Source organism: Leptonotus elevatus, chromosome 4 (genome assembly GCF_054856555.1).
Source record: "Leptonotus elevatus isolate MCC_2025b chromosome 4, RoL_Lele_1.0, whole genome shotgun sequence".
NCBI classification, from domain to species: Eukaryota; Metazoa; Chordata; class Actinopteri; order Syngnathiformes; family Syngnathidae; genus Leptonotus; species Leptonotus elevatus.
This window is the reverse complement of record NC_141242.1, coordinates 445,330-463,288: the sequence shown is the minus strand read 5'-3', so window position 1 is coordinate 463,288 and position 17,959 is coordinate 445,330. Positions and strand designations below refer to the sequence as shown.

At 48.9% G+C, this 17,959-nt stretch overlaps 1 protein-coding gene across 1 annotated transcript; it reads left to right on the top strand.

Annotated features, from left to right (window-relative positions):
- The first annotated feature begins 1 nt into the window (after position 1).
- Positions 2–17,846, top strand: nup160 (nucleoporin 160). The gene is made up of 34 exons (XM_086073827.1): positions 2–104; positions 1,567–1,687; positions 1,977–2,187; positions 3,545–3,764; positions 4,307–4,500; positions 4,802–5,041; positions 5,114–5,211; positions 6,184–6,268; positions 6,333–6,401; positions 6,476–6,559; positions 8,718–8,888; positions 8,960–9,059; positions 9,145–9,310; positions 9,416–9,546; positions 10,791–10,951; positions 11,022–11,158; positions 11,246–11,316; positions 11,404–11,557; positions 11,636–11,705; positions 12,863–12,961; positions 13,348–13,470; positions 13,552–13,647; positions 13,725–13,819; positions 13,913–14,009; positions 14,076–14,181; positions 14,270–14,424; positions 14,492–14,552; positions 15,429–15,539; positions 15,627–15,750; positions 16,750–16,851; positions 16,924–17,065; positions 17,225–17,350; positions 17,520–17,615; positions 17,687–17,846. Exons 1-34 carry the CDS (start codon positions 14–16, stop codon positions 17,768–17,770), a joined length of 4,191 nt encoding a protein of 1,396 aa, XP_085929953.1. The 5' UTR covers positions 2–13; the 3' UTR covers positions 17,771–17,846.
- The last annotated feature ends 113 nt before the right edge of the window (positions 17,847–17,959 follow it).

The following is a 17,959-nucleotide window of genomic DNA, read 5'->3' as shown; positions in this document are numbered from 1 at the left end:
TCACACTAGCAACATGGCGGCGACGTTGGGCCGAAGCTTCTTTGAGATTTGCGCGTTTGAGCGGGAAGCTGTCCAAAGGTTCCGAGAAGTCCAAATCAAACTTGGTAAAGTGAACACACGCTCGTATTGGGTCTGGTTGCAAGTGGCCAACCAGCACTCGGCGACATCAGGGAGACGAACCTTCCTCGGACTATACTTGCTAACAGCAGCTAGCGGTGTTTAGCATCGTGCCCGCGCGCATGTGTGTGAACCGAAATGGTCACTTTACTATGGAAGACATGGAAGGAAAAAAAAGCCTGAACAAATAGTTTCATTTTGTTGCAAAGATGCAGCTTTACGCATTTTTTATTTTTTTTACACTGAATGGTGGAGCTCGTGTCCGCTAGTATCGAAACTAAATAAAACTAATATATTTATTGGCTGGTTAGATATGAGTTTGACTTTTTTGTATTATTTTAATATGATGACATTATAAAGTGGCAAATTTGAGAGAGAGAAAATTTATGAGACCAAATATTTATATATTTCTATATTAAATATAACACATCGACCTATAATATTAATATATAAAGGTGCTGGCGCTGCTCGTGGTTTAGAGTTGAAGAAAGACTGAAATGCAATCTGTTGATTTTTCAGCAACATTCTTACTATTGAAAAAGGCGGCTCTATTGCACAATCAGTTGCATTATGCGAAGGATAAGCGAGCGCAATCATCTCGTTGTCATTTGACCGACAACAGAAGGTCTGGCCTGTTTCGACTTGAGACGATGCGAGCAATCTGGACCCTCGTTTGAGTGAAGCTTTTCAAATAGTTCTGAAAAAAGGGTGAAATATTTGAATGTCTTGTTTAGAGTTGGTTGTATAATAGTCAGCCTACAGCTGATGTATGTAAGTTATGAAGTCAATGTAAATGTGTGCGTACTGTATTTGTAAAAGTCTAATCGGACCCCAGGAAGAATAGCTGTCGAAACGATGACAGCTCATGGGGCCCCATCCAAATAAATAAATAATAACATGTGCAAAATTAGCATTTTGTGCACAACTGCACACACATCAATACTCTGAAATCCATTCATATATGAGTTTTTACGTTGACAAATATTTATATGTGGCCGTCGTAGGACGAGCAGGCAAGCGCCTCGTCCAGATGACTGACGCAGTGCTTCAACGCGTGATATAGTTCATCTCTACTGCTAATCAATTACTATCTCCTTATTGGTAAACCCGAGCGAAAAGTTCAATTTAGCAACCTACCGTACCTATTTTGCACACTTGGGAATTGGGACTTTACATCAACGTCCGAAAAGGTCACATGTGTATTTCTCTTACATTTGTGAGTTTGTTTTCTTGCGATATTAGCCAAACACCCCCACATCCCCCCAAAAAATAGGTGTGTCGTTGTCGAGCTTCCATATCGGCTGTTAAACGTGTTTGCCAAAATATGATTGACCTTTTGACCTCCCGGCGTCCTTGTTGTCAAATAATCAACTTGTACAGTTTGACTGTCATTGCAAGCGGATTTTGTGTTGCCCAGAAAGATTTTCAAGGTTGGTGTGATGTGTGTAGCTTCAGGGCCCGCTGCAAGAGCCGGGAAATTTCCCGATTCTGCCGGAGCCTTCCACTATGACGATGGCGGCGGCAGTGGCGGCAAAGTGTGCTCCGTCACCAGCAACAGATTCATCTCATGGTTAGCAACACTCGCCGTAGCATTAGCATTAGCATTATTGTCTTCTTTTACTTGGGATTCTTCTCTTTTTTTCTTCTTTTTATTGATCTTCTGCTGAATATGATTGAATTTTTCTTTTGTCTTTTTTTCTTTTTTCTTTCAATGAAGGGAGGGCCAGATGTGAACTTGGGAGGCGGTGTTATTTGATTGAAATTGCTTGTTGTTGTTTTGGGAGGACTGTAGCGCGATTAGCCAGCCGCGTGACTTTTCTCCTTTGCCGGTTTGCCGGCCGTTTGCGGCGTCCGTCCAGGAGCACGTCGGGCGACTCTGTGTGGCTGCTGGAGCACTCGTTGGACGGCAACCTGCTGAACAACGCCGTGCGGCTGCGCTTCGTCCACTGCCAGGTGTTGCCGGGGGGCGTGGCCGTGGCCGAGACCCTCAACAACGTGGTGGTCCTCGTCGCCACCAATCAGAGCGTCCATCGGATGCTCCTGCCGCACCCCAGGCGTCTCTATCGCAGCGTAAGTCTTGCCGTGGTAAGCGTGCGCGCGCGCGTTGCGCCTTGCAAGTAAGTGTCGATTTTCAGGACGCCATTTTTTAAATTTAGTCTCAATTTTAGTCCAATTTCAATCCCACTTGTTAGTTTTTTATCATAGTTAGTCAACTTCGTGCTATTTTTATTTAGTCAACTATATGTTAAGCATTTGAGTCTTTATTTTAGTTCAAGAAAACCTCATTTTATTCATCTAATTTTTAGTCTACAAAAAGTTTGTCTGGACAATCATTTTATCCTTTTACATTTTTTTTTTTTTTTACATTTCCATCTAATTTGAAACTACTTCACATTCAATTTTCTCAAATCTTTTTGACTTAAAACAACTTCACACACACTTAGAGTATATTATCAAGTGGCTATTATGACTCCATGCTGCAAGCTAGTTTTTTTTTCATGCTGCAAGCTAGCAGCAGTAAGCGGTCAGATTAGCATTGTTTGAACGCACTGATCTGAATATATGACTGGATGGCCGATAGCCCATACACGCCCATGCTAGCCGTTGAAGTTACAGGGCGGCCATCTTGCTCCTCCCATCTCGCCAGCTGTATAAACTATACGGTATAGTAGGCATTTAGTATAAAGCCAGGGGGCGGGGCTGAGGGGGTTCGTGGCGGGGTGGTCACTACATTTTAATAAGTAAAAAAAATAAGTGCATGGTATGTGCTGCTTTGAAGACCCCCTTTTTCTTTTAGCGCTCAGTTCCTTAGACCCCAATATTAGATTTGGCAGAGGCATCTTTTGTTGAATTAGTTATAATTCTTTCATAAAAAAAGTTGTATAATGTCTAAAGTCCTCTTGTTTGTATTTAACAAATTGAAAACGTCATAAATCATGCTGCTTCTACAAAGTACTGTCTGAAATCTTCTCCAATTTGGATCCCGTAAATGTATAGTCGCATCATATGGCGAGAAACGTTTCTTGGGAGGAGCAATATGGCGGCTTCAAAAGTGTTGGCCTATCAGCTATCCAGTCACATATTCATATCAGTGTTTGAACGTTAGCCTACAGCTATCGCTGCAGATTTGAAAAGGGGGTGTGTCACTGTGCGTTAGTGACAGATTTGACAAAATCGTAATTTTTTATCTCGTCTTTCTTTGTGAACTAAAATGTCCATAGATTTTAGTCCAATCTTTATTAAGCGAGCAAAATTTTCGTCTCGTCTTGATTAGTTGACCAAAATGCATACTGATTTGATTTAGTCCCAATTATTGTTTATTAATGGTGGTTTTAGTCTTGTCGAGTTTTCATGCGGTAAGAAAAGTGTTGCCGAAAATATTTGGATTTAGTTTTCGTAAACAAAATGAATGCCGCGTGCTTTTCAGGACGTGGTGACGGAGTTTCACATGCGCTCGGTGTTGACGGACGTGGCCAAGATGAACCTGGAGGACGCGTGTCACGGCGCCGCCATCCCCGCCACGCTCACGCCCGCCGCCGCCGCCACTGGGGTGAGCGCCGTGTGGCTCACGCGGCGCGGAGACGCCAACTACGCCTTGGCCTCGCCTGTGGGGGGCGTCGCGGTGGTCACGCTGCCCGCGATGAAAGGTGCGTCGTGTGCTGATGTGGGTGTGGCCTCAACACATGCACTGGCGTTTATCACTGGCACGGTGATAACGATCCCTGAAGTTCCAACCATTTATTTTCTTTCTTGTTGTTTTTTCACTTTAAAATTGACATGAATATTTCACCTTTGCCATTTTTTTTGTTAAAGTCTTGCTCAAAATGTTTGCAGCGCAGTCAAAAGACGAATGATTAATCAACCCAAAATATTGACTAATACACATATCTATCTATCTAATCTATTATGTATATACTGTGTGTGTGTGTGTGTATATATAGATATAGATAGATAGATTTGGGTGTGACTAAACATTTATTTTAATATTTTATACAAAAAATCTGACCATGCCTGCAGGGTTCACAAACCTTTGAGCAGTACTGGATATCTAAAAAAGAAAAGCAGGAATGTGTTAATTTCATCGTTGTTTTTTTTTTTGGTGACGTGTACTGTCCATTTGCGGTCAGTGGACTCGACACTGGCCATCGGGCCGCTCTTAATGTGGGAAGCTGCTCGTGTGTGTGTGCAGGCGAGGCGTTTGTGTCAGAGCTGAACACGAGTTGGGTGAAGCGTCGTCTGTCGGTGTTGATCCCGAGCGCCATGCGCGGCGGCGAGCACAGCGCGGCGGACTGCGTGGCCAGCATGGCGGCGCGAGAGCTGGCGGACGACTCGCTGGTCTTGGCCGTGTGTCTGGACCACAAACTGCGCGTGTGGTCTCTTCGGGTGAGCGGCGGCCGCCATCTTGCAAGTCCGCTTGATGCCATGGATGATGTCATCAAAGTCGTTTGTCGTGTTTTCTGAATTTGAGTTAAAAAAAGATCACAATAATCAACTTTTAGATTCATCGTGACCTGTAAATCAAATCGCCAGGTTTGGACTTTCTGGACCTGGATTTGCCACCTCTGCTCGCGTGGTGCATTCAAATGCAGTGGGACCTTTTGAACTCGGACCGAAAAAAGCCCATCGATGCATTTAACATTTAGCAGCAAAAGTTGATGCCGCGTGCGTGCGTGTGTGCGTTCAGAGTCAGGCTTGCGTGCTGGAGGCGGACATCTTGGACTACATGCCGGTGGTGTGGAAGGGCGGCGAGCGCTGGTCGGGGGCGGGCCACCGCGTGCGGCTGACCTCTTGCTCGACCTCCGGCCTGTGCCTGGCCGTGTACCTGTCGTCGCCCCACGCAGGCCAGTTTGTGCTACTGCAGCTGCTGGCCGCCGACAACAACCGCTACAGCCTGCAGCACGTCTCCTCGCTCTTATGCGCTCAGGTGAGATGGCGCGCGCGTGCGCGCAAACGTGCGCGCAAGCCAAAAGTCAACGGCTGAAATGTTTTGCCATAGGAGACACTGGTGGACTTCACGCTGACCTCCAGTGACCTTTGGGCCCTGTGGCTGGACGACGACAACACCGCCGTCGTCAAATACATCAACTTTGAACGGTCAGACAAAAACGGCACTCGCTTCTCCTTCCTGTCCGCCTATGACGGGGGGTCCAAACTACGGTCTGGGGGCCGTTTGTGGCCCGGCCGCCTTCCATTTCTCAACTATTGGAAGAAAAAAATTGACATGCATGCAAGGCTACAGTACTTAAAAAAAAAAAAAGAGAGAGCGAGAGAGAGAAAAGTTTGGACCCCCCCAGCCTATGACTTGGTCCTTCCTGTCTGGGACTTCCTGTTGAACGCTTCGTCCTTCCTGTCCACGACTTCCTCCTTCCTGTCTTCCATTTCCTTCTTCCTCCACGTAAGCTCCTCCTTCCTTCTGACTTGTTTCTTCTTGCGCCATTTTGTGACTTGCTGCTTCCTGTCTCCAGATAGACCCATAAGATTTTTTCAGGCCAATAACCGATATTTGGAGACAATACTTATTTTCACTACAAGGGAAAAATATTGGCATAAAAAAAACCTAATATAATATAAAGGATATATTTATTGAACAACGCTTAGGGTTTGTAAAAATATTGGAGTTAAGAAATAGTCAATAGACATATTTGTTTGACTTCCAGAGGCAGTAGCATGTCTTCGGAAGTGAAATAAAAACTTAAGTAAATAGCTCCCTATTGTTTGCTACAGTAAATGAAGTTTATTTTTTTATATCTGAAGTATTAACATTTTTCTTATCTAGTCTTAATGTCAAACAAAGACAGAAGGTGCAGAGAGTTTCCCGTGTCAGAAGCGTCTATTAAAATGTCAATAATTAGTTCCCAGATTTTTTTTCTTTTCTTTTTTTGAATGGATTTATTATCGTCCATATGATCCTTCAAAATCGTCAATGCCGATGTTCGTCAAAATGTTGAATATCGGCCCGTCCGATAATCGGTCTATCCCTATTCCTGTCGGCAACCTCTTCTGTGCTGCCGGCAATTTTCTGTCCGTCCGCGACGTCCTCATTTGTTTCCCTTCCGTGTTTGTCAGGAACGCGTGTGGTCAGTGGAATGAGGTGTTTGTTCAGCCTCCCCCGGAGAAAGAAGTCCACGTCGGCGTGGATCAGGACCCTCGCGTAAGTCGAAGCGCGCGGCCGTCTTGCCAACGTTGTCTGACGTGTCTGATGTGATGATTGACAGGAGACCTACTTGGACGCCATCTTCTCGCCGCTTCATTTCACGGCGCCGGCCATCGTCAAAGCTATCCAGGTGAGCGGCTGTTACCGTGGCAACGGGGCCTTTGCGCGCGTACTGACGATCCTTTTTGTCGTCGCCGTCATCAGATCTTCCGCCGAGGCTCGGACATCCTCGCCGACGTCTCGTGGGAGGGGCTGAAGAAGGAAGTCACGCTGGCCGTGGAGAACGAGGTGCTCTTCCTCCTCATCTTCACGCTCAACATGATGTTGATGATGATGATGATGATGATGATGATGATAATGATCTGTGCTGGTATCCGATTGCGAGCAAAGATTTTTTTTTTGAGGTGCAAATTGAATTTGTTGAGTGAAAGTGGCCTCGGAAAATGTGCGGCACTTTGGCGGAAAGGCGGCTCCTTTAGCATGCTAGTTAGCTACCAAGGCCGCCGCTCCCGTAATGCAGATGACGCACCACGCCTCGGACCCCACTTTGTCCCCCACCCCCAACAAAATAGTTGCGGTGCGCTGGTTAGCATGTCTTTGTTGCATCGTCAGAATTTTTGCATCAAGGCCTGAATATATGACTGGATAGCCCATAGGCCAAGACTTTTGAAGCCGCGAGGCCGCCATATTGCTCCACCCAAGAAACATTTCTCGCTAGACGATCATATGCATTAACAGTATCCAAATTGGAGAACGTTTGAGACGTACTTAGTAGAAACAGCATGATTGGTCATGTTTTCCATTTGTTAAATATAAACAAGAGGACTTCAGACATTTTACTGAAAAATGTGTATAAATTATATGCTTAATGATGTTTACAGGAAACTTGTATGTATATATATATTTTTTTATAAAATAATTATAACTGTTAATTCAACAAAAGATGCCAAATCTAATATTTGGGTCTAAGGAACTGAGCCATAAAAGAAAAAGGGGGTCTTCAAAGCAGCACATATTGTCCACTTTTTGTTTTTTTTTACTTAAAAAAATAAATAAATAGTGACCACCCCGTCACGAACCCGACCCCACACCCACCCCGGCCCCTATTGACCATTTGCACCGACATCACATGATGACGTGACCCGGAGCGACTTAGTGACTTAGCGACTGTTATTTTACAAATGAAAAGTTATTATTGCCCATCGGTCATTTCATGAACATGACTTTAACTCCAGAGTGCAAAAACGAAATCCCCCATTTATTAAACAGTCAAATGCACTTTTTAAAGAAGGTGCATTTTAAAACGAAGCGGTGCGTTTGTGCCGTTGGAGCGGACGCGAACTATCTGGCTCGGTTGCGTGATTTGAAATCCGCAATTCGACACCCGTTACAATCTTTGTGACTCACCTGGCAAAAAAAGATGGCTGCAAATCCGTGAATACTTTGCGGCCTGCCGGTCCTTTCTGGCGATGGCCGCTCTCCATCGACGTCTTTTGTCTTCGTGAGTCGGTATGCGATAAAAAGCAACATTCGGTCGACTCCTTTGTCGGTCTGCACAACGACCGCGCGGCAACATACGACCATTTTATAAGATAAAGGACTTTACGCTGTACGAGATTCAATGGTTACAATACAGGCAAGTCTTTTGCCGTCCGGCGTCCCGGAGGGGGCGTTCCCATGAGGGCTGTGACCTCACCTGCAACAGGTCGATACTAACGACCTACAAGCTGTAGAAATCGAATCTGTACGTATGCCGTATAGTTTATACAGTAGTTTGCTGGCGAGATGGGAGGAGCAAGATGGCCGCCCTGTGACTTCAGCTTTGACGGGCGGCTATCGGCTATCCAGTCATATATTCAGATCAGTGGAGGTCGCGCAAATGAAATGGGCGGGGCCCCGTTTTGGACGGCCTCCTGGCGCTCTCACAAATGTATTGGCTCCTCTCGCAGGAAGTCTTGGCGAGCGCCCTCGGAAAAGCCGTCCTCCCCAAAACTCCCGAGAGACCATTTTGTTGACGAAGGGAAAAGGCGTCGGGCTCCATAACTGCTCGCACGGTCACGGTAGCGACGGCGGTGGGGCAGGTTGTCTTGCTTCACCTGCGCTGATGATGCCCCAAAAAAACACACAGCTGCCGCTGCTGATGGAAGGTTTTGGCCCCAAAGTGAGAATCGTACCGTAGAATGTTGTTGTCCCTTGGCGGCAACAATTCATCCATTCGTCATGAGCAATTTTGAGCATTGAGCTTTCGATTGGACTTGAAATGCTGGCGATGACGTGGCAGTAAATCTTGTGGCGCTCCTTTGACTATAAGACGAGCGAAATCCTCATCAAATGGCGCTCTCCATTTGACGCCATGTCCTGCTTTTCAATCAAGGGATGGAAATTGCTTTTGATGGCGTCCATCTTGAGTGACGATTGACAGCCAATTGACGTTTTGCGTTTGCAGCTCCAGAACAGCGTGACGGAGTTTGAGTTTTCCCAGGAGGAATATCGCCACCTGCAGGTGGAATTCTGGTCCAGGTTTTACGCGCGCTGTCTGGAGTACCAGGAGGGTCTGTCCACGCCGCTCGCCATCAGCGTCGCTCCTCACAGTCACATGGCGTGCCTGCTCAAGAAGGTACGGGCCGGACACGCCCACTTTTCTTTTCACTGGCCGACACCAGCGCGCTCTCCCGCTCGTCCTTGCAGGGTTTCCTTTCCTTCCTGCTGCCTTCTTTCGCCATCGACCACCTCTACCTGTCCTCCGATGACCACTTCCTGTCGGAAGACGACGCGCCGCTCGCCGAGGGTAAGCGCCCAGCTCCTTCCCGCGTGCGCCCCGAGTTCCTTCCCGCGTGCCTCATCCTGACGTGCGCGCGCGGGCGTGCGTTCAGAATGGTCGGTGGGCGGCGACGTGTCGACGCTGATGGCGTGTCTGCGAATGCTGAGGGACGCCGTCTCCCTGGAGATGGCGCGCGACGTGGAGAACGCGCTCCAACAGGCCCAGTCGCCAGAGAGGAGCGTTGAGGCCGTCCTGGACAAAATGCTGGCGGAGGACAAGTATGTCTCACACACACACACACACACACACACACACACACACACACACACACACTCATATTGGCGTGTTGATGTGACACGCTCATCTGTTGCGTGTGCGTGCAGTCAAAACGTGATGGAGGACATCCAGAAGAGACTGCAGGACCTTCGCAACCCGACGGCGGCCATATTGGTTCTGCTCAGGGAGTTGGACCTGGAGACGGACTTGGACTTTGGAGGCGGTCCGCTCTTACCTGGTATGAACTTCCTTCCTTCCTTCCTTCCATGTAAAGTTGCGGAATATCAGGAAAAAATGCGGTGATGGCGGAAATGGCCCGTGCGATGTACAATAAGTTTTGATTTTGTGTCATTTTTTCTTTCCCAGTGAGCCTTCAGATGCATCGTAAAAAGCACATCTCAGATTATCCAAGGCCATTACTAACTTAAAAAAAGCATTCAAAAATGGTAACAAGTCCAATTAGCGAAGAATACATGGAGCCCGCTTGTTGAATTTGATTTATTTGGCTACGTGTTAATGATGATGATGATGATGTCACGCTCTTCATCATGTGGTATCTGTCAGTTTGTCCTTATTGTGCACCCCGACTTGCTTCCTTCCTCGCTTGATTGACAGGAAGCCGAGCGACGTCATGGCGAGAAGGAGTTGTTTGAGGGCGTGTTGAGATATGAGTGAGCCCACGCAAATTTTTTTCCAGATAAGATATTTGACTTGCGAGCGTTGGCAGTGAACGTAATGCGCAAACATCCGGCAACGAGCACGTGCGCTCGCTCGCTCGCTCGCTTGCTCGGCCTCGCCCAAACTTTTTGGCTCAATGGTGACAATGTGAACGTTGTCCAGCAAAATAGTGACGCCCCCATATTTTGCTTTTGTGACACTTTCAACAAAAACAAGAGTGGGCGTGGCAAAAGGATCCTTTCTTTACACGGAGACAAACGACTTAAAACGCTACGACGAGTTGAGCGGCGGTGGCTTTTTTACGTGTCGTTTGACCTTCGCTCCATCAATTACAGGAATAGAATTTCACGGGGACAATCCATGACAAGTTCAGGTGACGGGTCTGTGCAAATGCCATTTCAAAATGGGGGGGGGGGAATCATGTTAAATAGTCAATATTTTGTCCATTCAATGAATCAATCATCAACAAGATTGAACGGCCGCCAAGCTGAGCTGATGACAAATCCAAAGTCAGAACTGATGATGGAGAGTTTGGCCAACTCGGTTTCCAAGCGCATACGCTGCGATCGGTCAACTGCTGGTCACGTGTCATATGGACGCCATCTTGTTAGCCTGCTGAAAGCGAGTTGGCCAAACTATATACGGCGCTGTCCAAAGTCATGCAACGGCGCCATCTGCAGGGATCGCTTGGTCATTGCACGGCAGCATTTCACAAAGTCTCATCTGTTGACGACCATGAAAATGTTCACACCATCAACAGCAGCTGCTTCCTTTAACGTGTTGCGTGTGTGTTGCGTGTTCCAGGTGAGAGCATGAGCGTGCGTGTGAGCGCGTCTCAGTTGTACTCGAGCGCCACTGCTGTGTCGCTGGTGTGTCAAGCGCTGAACCACGTCAGCACCACGCGGATGTTCCTCTGCAGGGACGTGCTCCTCCTCCTCAAGTTATGCCTGCGCCTCGGCCAACACGTACGCACGCACGCACGCACGCACGCTCGCTCGCTCGCTCGCTCTTTGTCATGACCGTTGCGTGTGTCAGGTGTTGGCGGGCGGAGCCTCTCAGCTGCTTGAGATCCAACAGGACGTGATCCCGCACGTGTCTCAGTTCTTGTCGTCGTACTTCCTGCTCAAGCGGCTGGGTGGAAGCGTGAGCGCGCCCGTCGCCGACGATGCCGTGTGAGTGCGCGCGCCCGCCGCCGGCCGGCGCGTCCGGCCAGCCGCTTCCGCTCGTGACCTTTCACCTCCCCTCTCGCCTTTCTGCAGGGACGCCAACCTGCAGCACCTCATCGCCCTGCACCTCAACGACACCCCCGTCATCACCGGCAGCGCCGCAGGTTGCCGACGCCACAACCTCACTCTTGCTCGCGTTTTTTTGTGTGGTCATTCAAGTTGCGGCGTGAACGTGCGTTTGTGTGTTCCAGCGGCCGTTTGTCAGTCGCCGGTGGAGTTGTTCTACCAGAGTTGCGGCCGCAAGTTGGCCATCCGCCACGTCATCTCCCAAAGTGCGGCGGCGGGCGGCGCCGTCACCTGGAACGACTCGATGGTGTCCGTCCTCCAGCTGCTCGCTCAGCTGCTGTATCCTCGCCACCGTTGCCATGACGATGGACGGCGTGTTGTTGTTGTTGTTGTTGTGCCTTAACGGCGGCGTGACAGCTGGCCCAGCAATCCCACCTTCCACTTCCCAGAATGCCTGATGGCCAACTGTCAGTACACTCAGCTGCAGGTGGGTGCAGCACGCCTGATGATGTCATCGCGACACGCTCTGAAATCATTTAGCTCATTTCCTTCTTCCCAAAGCAAGTGATGATGTCATCAATGTGCTCTTGCGAGCGTGCGCACACGCAAACACGTTTCTCACAATGCTTTTGGATTCTTCAGTTTCCTTTTTGTTTTGGTTTGACTTTTCTTTTTGAAATTCAGTTTATTACGCTTTTCGAGCATCTGACTTTATGGGGATACTCGGGCAGCAAAAAGTTAATATTTTGTTCGGCATGAATTTGGTAGCTTCATTATTTTTCGTGTAAATTGAATACAGTACCTTTAAATTTCCACTCAACTGAAGATGACATCACCTGTGCTGAGGAAGTAGGTGGCGAGCAATCATGGCACAGGTGAGCCATGATTGCTCGTTACCTACTTCAGTGATTTTCAACCTTTTTGGCGCCACGGCACACTTTTTTTCATTGACCAAAATCAAAATCATGTCATTCTTGTCGAAGTTAAGTTAAACCCGCAAGAGAAGGCGAGGCATGTGGACTCTTTGCTAAGGAAGGAAGTCACGCTTCCCGCGGCACCTCCAAAATAAAAGTCACTGCACAGTTCAGCTGTCAAGACACTTTTATTGTGACGAGGTCCGACATCGACGGTGCCTCTAACATGACATTTTCAGAGCACAACGTTGAGCCTTGAAACTAATCAATGAATTCAGCGACACGCCCCCCACTCTGTGATTGGCTGCAGGAGTGAACATAGACTTTCCGCCCACAAAGGTCCCGCTCGTGGCAAAATACAGGCTGGGGTGTTGGAGGACGATGACAAAATCAGCACCACACATTAACAGATGGCCAGAGGTGTCGATTGAGAAACATTACATGTGTTTAGGAAGTGTTTATTTCTGAGTGAAAACTAAAGACCTCACCTTTAAACGTCGTTATTCCCAACACTGGTTGTTATCAATTTGGTGGAATTGGACAATTTTCCACGGCACGGTGGTTGTGAAACACTGACCTACTTCCTCAGCACAGGTGATGTCGTCTTCAGTACAAGAAGAAGAAGAATGGAGTCATCAAATTCATTCTGGACAAAATATGAACTTGTTACTGCTGAAAACAGCTCAATGTTTTTATTGTGAAAGCGTGAAAGTTGCGTTTGTGTGCGCAGGACTACGTGCGTCTGATCAGTCCGTTCTGTCAGATGAAGATGGGCTCCTGCTGCTTCATGTTAGCTCAATGCTACCTTGCCAATAACGAAGGTCACAAGGTGAGCACGTACAAACGCACAGAGGTGGCAAATCCAAGTCCAAAAAGTAAAAACCCTGCCACAGTTTGTCTTTAGCCCCAGGTGCTAGCTAGCTAGCTCCCTAGCTAGCTCCCATGGTGCTTGTTTACCTGCTAGGGAGCTAACTGGCTAGCTAGCATAAGGGGCTAAAGCCCAACTGTTGCCGGGTTTTTACTTTCAGGCGCTAGCTAGCTAGCGCCCATGGTGCTCGTTTACCTGCTAGTGAGCTAGCTAGCATCAGGGGCTAAAACCAAACTGTGGCAGGGTTTTTACTTTGTGGACCTGGATTTGCTACCTCCGCAAACGCATGCCGCCTCCTCAAGGGTTGGGCGGGCACCTGGCGTGACCTTTTGCCACTTTCCCATTAGGCCTTACAGTGCTTCCAGGAAGCCGCCCCCGAGGTGACGAAGGAAGACTTCCTCACGAGATTGACGGGCGGCGAGGACGACCCGGCCACCACCTGCTCGCCCGCCTTGCGCTACTACAACAAGGTTGCTGCTAATGCTAACAGACGAGCCACTGCTACAAAAGCTTTCATGCTAATGCTAACAGACTGCGCGTGTGTTTGTCAGGTGCTGCGTCTGTTGGAGGACGTCGCTCTACCGGAGCTTGTGATCCAGTTAGCGACGTTGGCGTTAGCTGAGGCGGTCGACGACGTCGGCAGTCAGGTGATCTCAGCCCGGCCGGGTTCGGACGCCATCTTCAAGTCCAACTCGGACTCGAGTTAAGCCCGCTTTGTGTGCAGGCGGCCTTGTGGACTCGAATCTTCAAGCATCATTTGGACCTGGGACACAACCGGGAAGCTTACGAGGCCTTGATCCAGAACCCGGACTCCAGCATGTAAGCGCGCACGCACACGCACGTGTGACACGCATGTGTGACACACGTGTGCGCGCGTGCTCACCCGTGACACACGCGTGTGTTTGCGCGCAGGCAGCTGGACTGTCTCCGGCAGCTGGTGGTGGTTCTGTGCGAGCGAGCTCAGCTTGACGATCTGGTCCGCTTCTCCTACGTCAACCTGCACGATGAGGTCAGAACGCAAAATGGCCGGCCCCGCCCACTTCTCACTCGCTCACTCGCACGCACGTCCCTGCAGGTGGTCGCAATCATCGAGTCGCGGGCCAGAGGCGGCGACCTCCTCACGCATAACTACTACGAACTCCTCTACGCCTTTCATATCAACAGACACAACTACAGGAAAGGCACGCACGCACACGCCCAGCGCAAATGCAAATTCACCTGTTGATGTGCTAAATGGCATTGTGTGTGTGCGTGTGCGTGTGCGTGTAGCGGGCACGGTGATGTTGGAGCTGGCTGTGCGTTTGGGTCGCGAGGTGTGTTCGGTGCGCGGCCTGAAGAAACAGGTCAACTGCTTCTTGGCCGCAATCAACTGTTTGCACCTCATCAGGCCAGAGTACGCGTGGATGGTTCGACCCGTCACTGAGGTACGCACGCACGCGCGCGCGCTCGTACATCAGTCTTACCTCGCTGACGCGTTTTGTTTTCTTGTAGTCGGAGCGTCCGGGAGCGTCTCCCAAGCGAAACTCTGACGGCGACTTTGTGGGGCCTCCAGGTCAGACTTGATTCACACCTGCCAATCAACACAAACTTCACTTGCTGCTTCTGCTGCCATCTTGTGGGAAATTTTAACACTACACAGTGCAAAAAAAAATATCCAAATTGGGGAATTTTTCTGGCAAAAACACAATCGATTTTGTTTTTCGATTAAATCATCGAGTATTTGGAACAGAAGAAGAATGTTAAGTTTCAAGAAATTGTTGACCAACGTTGAATTGACTCGTGGGCAGGGGCGGAGCTACACGGTGGCACTCTCTTGTCACTCTGGCCACCACCATACCAAAGGGAAAATTTTAGTGATTTTTCTTCAGATTATGATTATTTTTGATGATTATTACTAATGTTATTCATTTTATTATTATTGTTTTTATATTATTGTTATTTTATTGTATTCATTATATTAGATTTTCTTATTTACGATTATTATTGTTATTAATTGTATTATTGTTTTAATATTATTATTTTATTTGTATTTATTATAAAATCACACTGTCCTGCTCGTGATCTGCTCATGTTGTCCTTTGGGCTAACTAGTACAATTAATGTCAAAGGGTCAGCTGTTTACTCACCTCTTAGAGCGCAGCCAGTCAGTCATATTGAACCCTGCTCAGACACCCCCACAAAAAAAGAGATGACTTTTTCAAAGCACATAGCCGTCAGTCGTATTTGGACTCATCGGTTGGCGAAGCATGAAAATGCCAAATTCCGATCATGGCATCCATCGGCAAAAATATCAAAATAATTGGGCTAAATCATGTGCCAGCATTATGTCGTTGATGATGTCATCAAGTTGCAAGCTGCATTCATATGACCTTCCCGCCGGCTTTTCTGCTCTTCTGTCGCATGTGTGATGTCACTTCCTGTGCGTCAGTCAAGCGTCAGGTGGAGATTTTGGAGCTGCGCGACCTGGAGAAAGAATTTATGATGGCCACCTGCCGACTGGCGCTGGTGCAACATCAGCCGCGGGCCGCCACTGTGGCAGGTTCGTGGAACGCCACCTCACCTCGGTCCTCCCTCGTGGCCGTCATTAAAGCGTGGCGCTGGCGTACGTGCGCCCCCTTGTGTTCAGGTGGCGCCAGCCCGCACGAGCTGCTGCGCCTCCTGCTGGACGCCGGCCTGTTCACGTGCGCCCGCCAGCTGTGCGGCGCCTTCAAGCTGCCGCTGGTGCCGATCTTCGACGCGCTGACCTTCAGGTGAGTCCCGAGGTCAGCCGGGCCTTGTCGTCACCACTCAACACTTGAAAGCAATTGTTGCTGCCTCCAAATTGCTGACACGGGATCAACATTTGTTTTATGGCGCACAATGGCAGCCGCGCTTCCGTCAGCCTGCAGCTGTGGCTACTTAAGTCGTTTCCCGCCACCGCAGTGTCAAAGTGTGAGCGCACAAATAATGTATCCATTGTCAAGCAGCTCGGAGTGTCCATAAAGCGCTAAATAAATCTCATCCATTATTATTATTATTATTATTATTACATTCAAAGAGGCTGCGGCGGCGCACTGGCACATCGTTCAATAAATGACGAGCAATAATCATTTTGTGCGTCCTGATTTTCCTTCATGAAATGGGACGCCACGCCGTGCGGCAGCAGCGGCCTGCCAGCGTGCAAACATGGCGACGCATCAGCACTTGAATTGTACACGCGCTCGTCACGCGACAGGTTGTCGAGCAGACGCTTGCGTTTATTGACAAAACGCGCGACAGCTGAAAAAAGGTCGTCACAACGGCGACGTTTAGTTTTAAAAGCAAAATCAAACAAATGAAATTGGAGACACTCGTCTCGAGCTCTCACGAGACCTCATTGAAAATGATGTGCACTTTATTTACAGCGGAGACGTTCATGCCCCCCCCCTTCCCATGCCCCCCCCCTCCGCTCTATTTAAATCGCAGCTTTCACGATTAATAATCACGTTTTGTCAAATTGCGATTTAATTTTAAATGAAAATGTACGTATTGTACAAATGTATTCTCTTCCTCCAATTGGACTGAAGGTTGTTATATTTGAAATATGTTCATGTCATATATTTGCCCCGCCCTCTCAGCTGACATGTGCGGCGACGCCGTCTTCATCTTGTGTCTTTTTCTCTCTTACTTGTGGCGTATTTGTCTGTTGCAAGCGAGTTGGCCTCCACGCGACGTGTGAAGTTCTGCTTGTGACGTGGCAAGAACCTGAAGGACTTTTGTTTTCTTGTCAGGTGCATCAAGCTTCAGTTTGGTGGCGAGGAGGCTCAAAACGAGGCGTGGCTGTGGTTGGCGGCCAATCAGCTGTCGTCTGTGGTCAACACCAAAGAGTCCAGGTTGGCTCTCCACGCTTCAACTTTCCGCCGCGCACATTCGGCCTGCTAAACGTTGCGCTTTTGTTTTTCTAGCGCCACAGACGAGGCCTGGCGTCTCCTGTCTTGGTTCCTTTCCCAGTTCCCGTCGCCCGACGGCCTTCACCACCGCCAAGTTCTGCTCAAGCTGCTGTCGCACGGCGTGCCGCCGCCCGATTGGCTCGTCAAGGGTTACAAGGTGCGTCTGGTCGGCTGCTGTCCCGCTTGCATGTGCGGACTGTTGTGACGTGCGAGCCGTTTGTGTTGTGAGCACTTTCGTGGCAATGAAGCGAGCGTTGGCGAAAAATGTGAAATTGCGCGTTAGCGGGCGGATGTTGACGACGATGCCTTCGTGCAGGAAGTGGACGCGGCGGCTCTGCTGCGTCTCTATTTGAACTTTGACCTGCTGGACGCCGCGGCCGAGCTGGTGATGGAGTACGTGGACGCGCTGCTGGGACGTGGACACCAATACTTTGGCATCAAGGTAACGTGCGCACACACGACCGAGCTCGCCAACACGTGCGCTACGATGACTTTTTTCCCACACGCGCACTTGAAGACACGATTGGCTTGTTGTGACTGTTGCGGATGACAGGCGTGCCAAATGCGTGTTTTTTTGTTTCCTTTTTCATTCTGTTTTTTTGCCGCTCAAGACGCCGCTGTCGGCACGCAGTCCGTGCGTGTGGCTGCCGTACACGCCCGTCGATCAGCTGATGGCGGCGCTCAAGGACACGCAGACCAACCAAGTCGTGAGTCGGCCGCCGCCTCGCTTCCTGTTCCCGTGGAAGCGCTTCCTGTTGACCTTTTGCTATCGTTTCAGCTTTACGACAAACTTCGAGACAAACTGGCCGATTACCACAAGATGGTGGCGAGCGCCACCAGCGTGATGCTCACCACTCGTTGACCGACTTCAAAGCGTTGACATGTAAATACGACTTTTTGTTACCTGCTGAGTGAATAAATGGAAATAGCAAAAGTCATCTTGTGCTTTTTCTTGCCGCGTTTGCCTCCTGCCACGTTCGTTTTCATCTGAAATTGGTAGCGCGTCCGTTTTGGATGCAAGCTGAATTTTGGCTTGGACTCGCCGACGCAA

Bases quoted from the DNA above. Each gene is read 5' to 3' on its own strand.
- nup160 (XM_086073827.1), top strand. From the start codon at position 14: ATGGCGGCGACGTTGGGCCGAAGCTTCTTTGAGATTTGCGCGTTTGAG. The intron at 6,402-6,475 runs GTGAGCGGCTGT...CGCCGTCATCAG, and splicing joins CCATCGTCAAAGCTATCCAG to ATCTTCCGCCGAGGCTCGGA. The intron at 11,558-11,635 runs GTATCCTCGCCA...GCGGCGTGACAG, and splicing joins CAGCTGCTCGCTCAGCTGCT to CTGGCCCAGCAATCCCACCT.